The 8017-nt window shown below is 32.8% G+C and overlaps 1 protein-coding gene across 1 annotated transcript in view; it reads left to right on the top strand.

The window, feature by feature from the left end:
* The window catches only part of LOC106466404 (elongation of very long chain fatty acids protein AAEL008004-like), a 56105-nt gene that overhangs the window by 24900 nt on the left and 23188 nt on the right, over positions 1-8017 (top strand). Inside the window, exon 4 of the mRNA XM_013926691.2 lies at positions 4474-4557. Coding sequence (XP_013782145.2) covers positions 4474-4557 — 84 coding nt within the window. The remainder of the gene's footprint in view (positions 1-4473; positions 4558-8017) is intronic.

Raw genomic sequence — 8017 nt, forward strand, 5'->3', positions numbered from 1 at the left:
AGCAGGTGCCTATGGTAATCAGGAAGGTAAAAGTTGTGGTAAAAGAATTCCCAGTGTTTGAAATTCCCGTAAATTCGTGTAAGTCACATGGTTTTGCTTGTTTGAGAATTTTCGTGCAAAGCTACACACAGCGCTATCTGAGCTGTCCCTAATTTTGAGTTGATAAACTAAAGGAATGGCAACTTGTCAATAAAATCTTGGGCTACTCTTGTCTAAACGAAGAGTGAGGTTTGTCCAGTACACTTATAGCGCACATACGACCCCTAAATTTGGTGCACGACTTCGCGATAACAGCCTGTGAACCATGAACCATCGGATTCATAGTTTGAGTACATTAACCACTTGGCGACCCCTGGTCCATTACACGGTTCATTTATTGTTAGTAGGATAGAAATGAAATTTTTACTAAGAAAGCTGATCTCTGCCTCAGAAGGTGATCTGTTTGGGAGATTGATGATATTCGAAACATCTATTGTATTTATTTACTCTGTCGACAGGATAGTGTTGTTGCTAGTGTTATGAGAATGTGCACTACATCGAAAGTTAGAGTACTCGCTTTTATTGTTACATCTTCATGAAAACAAGTCAAGATTTAATTTGCAGTAGCAGACTTTGATTCATTTGTGTTTTTATTAGATTAGGTCATGTTCATACTTTGTTTTTATTAGATTAGGTCATGTTCATACTTTGTTTTTATTAGATTAGGTCATGTTCATACATTGTTTTTATTAGATTAGGTCATGTTCATACTTTTCTATATTAAAGCGGATAGTTTCAGTCTTTTGTTCAAACTGAATTCTTTTTTCTTCAAGACAGGGATTTAGAGATGAGTGTAGCTAAATGTTTCTTGATCTAGGCTATTTCATCAAAACTTCTACATGATTTTCGTTAACTGTAAAGAGATATTTTCGAGAGTTTGATGATACCATTTGTTACCGAAGTAGCTGTTATTAATTCCTGTTGTTATAGATACTTTCAGTTCTAGAAATCGGAGTATATTGTTTCAACAACTTCAATACTTCTTTTTCCCGTCTGCTTTCTACAAAACGAGCAAATATATATATATTCGACTGCTCTCCTATCCAGATGAACTTCTTAAATGTCACTGTTTTCTTGAAAGGAAGGTATTCTACTTATATCAAAATCCAACTGACAGATCACAATATCGCCACTATAAACGTTACCTCCTCTCCCAGATTAAAATCAAGTCCTTCATGTTAAAATAATTTATAATGATGTATACAGTTATAAAAAACACACTGATTCAATAATAAATCTTTATACATTTAAGTTATAACTAATCTGAAACTGATAGAGAAGAAATCTAACACCACTCAACGACAATTTCACTGAAAAACTCAATCAAAACCGATTTAAACTTTGTAAGTCGGTTTCTTGTACGAAACACCATATATATCTCACACATAGATGGATGAACCCAGAATTACTAGAAAGAGTTTCAATAATCATAAATCTATCAATTCTAAAAATGCCCTTCCTGTTGCCAAGGGTTTTATGGAACCTAATCATTCTGTCAGTGATATGATATTACTAGGTGTCGAACTGGGTTTAAAACTAAAGCAGATAGAGATTGGAAATGTATATCCTTGAATACCGATCATGCCTATTGGATAAACCTTAAATCCAGATACAGTGATCGTCGGTCTTTAATCTGTTCTTGGTCAGGTAAAAATGTTTATTATTATGCATTAATTTATTTACATATTTTTATGTGAGAGAAGTATGTTTTCATTTTGTTCTTAATGTTCCAGTGAAAACCAACTTAAACACACCTGTAATGTTCTAATAAAACCAACTTAAACACACCTGTAATGTTCCAGTGAAAGCCAACTTAAACACACCTCTAATGTTCCAATAAAACCAACTTAAAAACACCTGCAATTTTCTAATAAAACCAACTTAAATACACCTGTAATTTTCCACTGAAAGCCAACCTAAACGCACCTGTAATGTTCTAATAAAACCAACTTAAAGACACCTGTAATGTTCCAGTAAAAGCCAACCTAAACACACCTGTAATGTTCCAGTGAAAGCCAATCTAAACATCCCTTTGTTATGATAGTAAACAGCTATATATTCTATTGACTTATTAAAAATCAGTTCACTAACTTTTGTGCTTTACACTTCCAAATTCAATCTTCAAAAGCCTTAGAAATACTGGGTTTCTTGTTTCGTGCAGCGAGTAATATTATTCAAAAAGAGAAAAAAATGACAATGTATGGAAATAGATTAGATCTGAAGTCACTTTAAATGTTCGAAATAGTATATTACTTATATGATATATTAGATGTGATAACAGTAGAATACGTACATTATGTACCTTTGTTGCTGGTGCTTAAATCATAATTAATTTACCTCAATTGAAGGTATGATCATATCCCAAGTCAAAATAGCAAAACGCTACATTCCTTTAAGTATACGGAGAACTACTTTTGTCAGCAGCGAGAAAACTACATAAAACATCATTGAATAATGATCTTAGACATTTAATCAATATCTAAAAGACGTGTTAAAAATTGCTATGTTTGCTGCTGGTTGATCTATTATACAATAATTACCACAAAATTAGTTATATTTCGTATTTCAGATAAACATGATCCAGCGTGTTCTACAAATGGAAAAGAATGGCACTGACAGTTAGATTAATCAAACATAAAATACACACCCACACAAATTAAGAATCTTACCATCTTCTTTACCCTTCGGCTTTAATTTGAGTCAAAGATAACAGACCAAAGAGCTTTCAATAGGCTTACTATCTTCTATACACTGTCACATTACTATAGAGTTACAATAAATCATTAGACAGATGTACCTTATGAAAAACATCCGTTCTGAACCTTGAGTTACTGTAAATCATTACACTTTAAGGTGCACCTTAAGAAAACCACCCGTTTTCAACCTTGAGATTTTGTAAATCATTACACTTTAAGATGCACCTTAAGAAAACCACTCGTTTTCAACCTTGAGTTTTTGTAAATCATTAGACAGATGCACCTTATGAAAACCATTCGTTCTGAACCTTGAGTTACTGTAAATCATTACACTTTAAGATACACCTTAAGAAAACCACCCGTTTTCAACCTTGAGATTTTGTAAATCATTAGGCAGATGCACCTTAAGAAAAACATCCGTTCTGAACCTTGAGTTTTTGTAAATCATTACACTTTAAGGTGCACCTTATGAAAACCACTCGTTCTGAACTATGAGTTACTGTAAATCATTAGACAGATGCACCTTAAGAAAACCATCCACTCTGAACCTTGAGTTACGGTAAATCATTAGAAAGAGATGCATCTTAAGAAAACCATCCGTTCTGAACCTTGAGTTTTTGTAAATCATTAGACAGATGCACCTTATGAAACCATCCGTTCTGAACCTTGAGTTACTGTAAATCATTACACTTTAAGGTGCACCTTAAGAAACCCCCCGTTTTCAACCTTGAGTTTTTGTAAATCATTAGACAGATGCACCTTATGAAACTATCCGTTCTGAACCTTGAGTTACTGTAAATCATTACACTTTAAGGTGCACCTTAAAAAAACCACCCGTTTTTAACCTTGAGTTTTTGTAAATCATTACACTTTAAGATGCACCTTAAGAAAACCACCCGTTTTCAACCTTGAGTTTTTGTAAATCATTAGACAGATGCACCTTATGAAAACCATCCGTTCTGAACCTTGAGTTATAGTAATCATTAGACAGATACACCTTACGAAAACCACCCGTTCTGAACTTTGAGTTACTGTAAATCATTAGACAGATACATTTTATGAAAAAAACCCGTTCTGAACTATGAGTTACTGTAAATCATTAGACAGATGCACCTTAAGAAAACCATCCACTCTGAACAATGAGTTACGGTAAATCATTAGAAAGAGATGCATCTTAAGAAAACCATCCGTTCTGAACCTTGTGTTATGGTAAGTCGTTAGACAGATTCACCTTAAGAAAACCATCTGTTCTGTACCTTGAGTTACGATAAGTTATTAGATAGATGCCTTTTAATAAAATCTCGAATTACGATGGGTGGAGTAATAATTAAGAAAAACAAGTACCCCGAATTAATATACATTGAAGCCTCTTCGCTTTACAGTTTGCCACCCGATATATATCACTTGAAGATAGTATATAAAGTTAGAATCAATACAATTTTGATAGTTTTGTGTTATCACATTAAGTTATTTTTTTTTAGTAATTAGGGAAAGGTTTATGTATGAACAAGCGACACATACACTGTGCTGTAAGTTTAATCCACAATATGCCAATTGAGCACCAGCTAAAAATTATACGTTTTGATGTATGACCCGTCATACGGACATTTTTTTCTCTAACGATAGTGTAAACATTCGTTGTTGTATTTGTGCTATTTCTCGCTACTTTACAAATTTTAGTAAAACTACTTAGCAATAGAAACAAGATTTCCAGGTTCAAGTGTCATGCTTGTTTCAGGGAGGTAGTGTAACCTACTTTTCACCGAACTACAGTTTGTTTTGTCAACCAATCAGCTATGCCACAGACCCAGAAACAATGAAGGTAAGGGTTTTATAGCGTGAAAAAAAAAAGGAGTAAAACGTTCATTGTTGTACATTGAAAACATAATCGTTTATTTATAGTACATAACATTTTCTTTACAGTTAAAGCTCTAACGGTTTTCTTCGTATTCTCTTGTCTATTATTATCTTCCTTTTATATTTTACTTTCCAATTTCTTGCATGCTGCGCAGTCACCTGTTCTTGCTGTATTTGGTTAAAGTGGCAGTTCTTTTTAAAGTTAAAAATCAAACAGTTTAAAAATACTTTAAAATATTTTCAAAAACCTTATTATTGTTAATTTAAAACAAATAAATAAAAATACACATGTACAAAAGTTGAAATACTGGTTTCGTATCTTCCAGGATACTCTTTAATTTCTAAAATGAGGCTCAATCTAACAAGACCTACTTAACATAAGGTCAAAAAACGCGGAAAGTTTTACATAGTTAATCAGGTCTTATCAGAGGGAGGCTTATTTTAGAGTATCCTGTAAGGTACAAAACCGGTATTTATACTTTTATATATGTGTGGTTTATTTATTTGTCTTAAATTAACAATAATAAAGAGATTTTAAAAGTATTTAAAATATATTTTATATTGTTTAATTTATATATATATATATATTCTCGCTTTGGTCAAGTAATTAGTTCTAACTTAAGAATCTAATTACGAATTATTTATAACTTTATTCTTGAATATTTAATAATTGCATGTTGCATGTATCCCAACGAGATTTTCATAATTCTGGTAAATGAAATAAACAAACGATTATTAAGGTAGGCCTAAAAATAGGCCATGCATGGTTAGCCATTCAAAAATTTAGCATTGACCTACGCCGTCCTTTAGTAGTGACATAAATTGTTCGTTAAGGTTATTTTTATGTTTTATAAATACAAACAATAACTTTGCGTTATCAGTTGTTATAAGGGGCTGGCAACATTACAGTTTTTCATGTAAAAAAGATTAACAATGCAACAGAAAAAAAGAAAAAAAAAGTAACAACCAAAAGTAAACTTTTTATTTTTTCATGCATTATGTCAATGTCATAATCTTGTAACTGAGAACCATACAGATTTGATGTCAGTCAGTTGTTTATAAGTGAATTATTTATATCACTTGAATAGGACAAAAACTGCCATTGAATTTTGCATGAAAGCTAGAAAATAAACATCACACTACTTTGGTAACATTCTCTACATCCTGGTGACTTTGTGTTTCAAAGTCGAAATTTATAATCAAATAGGTGTTAAAGTAATTAACAGGTGGGGCGTTAGTGAACTTGAGAACGTGGCTAAAACTAGCATAAACACTGTGTAGTAAGTCTGATTTATAAATTTGATGTTAAAACCACTTCTTTCTAGTTAAAGTTTGTCTTTTATATAATGTCAAACAGAGCGATACAATAATATTAACAAGCAGGAAATTCTGTTCGAGGACTGTTTGATATGAAAGATCACCCAACATAGAAAGAGGGTGTTAAGTTATGCTATTTTTTCTGAGGCCCGACCGTGGGTTAGTGGTTTCAGCTGTGAATGCATTATAAAGTGACCGCCACCTCTAACCTCGCTAACATACTAGTTGTTCGGATAAGTTCGTTTTTGGATCTTCGTGCAGGGGCTTGCTGTTCATGATTATGGGCTGATAGATAAGAGGGAATAAATTTAATTAACAGCAACCACTACTAACTCTTGGGTTATTCTAACTGAAGTATTGTATTAAACTGTTACACTTATAACATTTTGAGTCGATGCAACAATAGAACCTCGAATTCACAGTTCGGCACACTAACTGCTATGCCACGTAGTGCTCATGCGGTTAAGAGTGGCCACTTTATGTGACAGATGCTACCGATTTTTTGGCTTACCACTGCCTCGAAGTTCAAAATTAAGAATGGCTATGCCTGAACTTTAGGGTTTTTTGACCTAGTTGTTTATGCTATTGTTGAGTAGAGGTCGTTCAGGTGAAGAACATATTTATTTTTCTTTTTGTACTTTCAATAAAATATTTTTTCTGCCTATAGTGACAATATAAATTGTGCGAGAAAAGTACTTGCACAGTCTGAGGAATTATAGCACTAAAAATCAGGTTTCAATACCCGCGTTGAGCAGAGCACAGATAGCCCACTTATTGTGTAGCTTTGCCCATAACAACAAACTAACTAACAAATCAGGTGCACTCTAGGTGGTGTTTCTAATTCCTGGTATATAACATATGAACAGCAAGTACAATGCTCGTGCCTATAGTACAGGAGTAATATAAACTTAAAAGCATAGACGGTTTTTAACTGTTTGTCGTCAAACAACTTATCAACTCAATTAATTTTGATAATTTTATAATAATTTCTCAAGAGTCCGTAAGATAGGAATAATTTAAACGCCCCGTTAAATATATTATCAATGTTTGTCAGAGCTCTCTTATGTCGGCCAGATTTATCCATGATAACTGTGAAATCTCTTAAGAAAGATGCGTAAACCATAAGACTTGAAAGGGCTGTATGAAGACATCAAAGTATACGCACTATTACAGACTATTCCCAAATAAGCATAAGCTTAACGAATTAATGTACTATGACATGTATTAACTTGATTGAATTATAATTATGATGACATTCTAATTTCTCTCTGTTGCGCTGAGATTGAATTTTATATTCTTTATATTTCTCTTTCTAACCATTAGACTGTTTGTTTATAATTTCTGTGAATAAATGAACCTTGAATAAATTAAAAAATCGTGTTTTTGTGAGGACTAATTGATATGAAAGATCATCCAAGATAGGAAGAGGGTGTTAAGTTATGCTATTTTTTCTGGATTCACGGATGTTAGCAAGCGTCGTGGCTTTTCTCGTTATTAAATAAATATCTTTTAAATAATAGTGTTTTATCAGGGTGGATTAAGCTTCAGGAAAGGATTTTTTGTTATATTTTTCCTTGTAATGAGACATAACTTCGGAACTATATGCATTGATATGCAAAACATATTGTTTACCATGTAGATGTAGGTCCCCAAAGACAAGATTAACTTGAAATAATATTAACCCTTGATTTTAGAAATTAAAATATATACATATATGTATTTCAATGATACCTGGAATTAATACTTTCATTACCAAAGAAATTCTATTTAGTAAAATGAAGCAATTCAGATACTAACTAATGAATATGACCCATTAAAGTTTCATTCGGAAATATTTGGAGATATAGATTTTCCCTGTAGACTGACTAAAATCACCTGGGGAACAAAGCGGTGTCAAAGGTTTGGATTATTTGTATATTGTTAAGTAGAAAGACCACCACAAGCATCAAAACCAGGTTTTTAGCGTTATATTGTTTGTTTTGAATTTCGCGCAAAGCTACACGAGGGCTATCTGCGCTAGCCGTTCCTAATTTAGCAGTGTAAGACTAGAGGGAAGGCAACTAGTCATAACCCCCCACTGCCAACTCTTGGACTACTCTTTTACCAAC

This window comes from Limulus polyphemus, unplaced genomic scaffold, assembly GCF_000517525.1.
Source record: "Limulus polyphemus unplaced genomic scaffold, Limulus_polyphemus-2.1.2 Scaffold2249, whole genome shotgun sequence".
NCBI classification, from domain to species: Eukaryota; Metazoa; Arthropoda; class Merostomata; order Xiphosura; family Limulidae; genus Limulus; species Limulus polyphemus.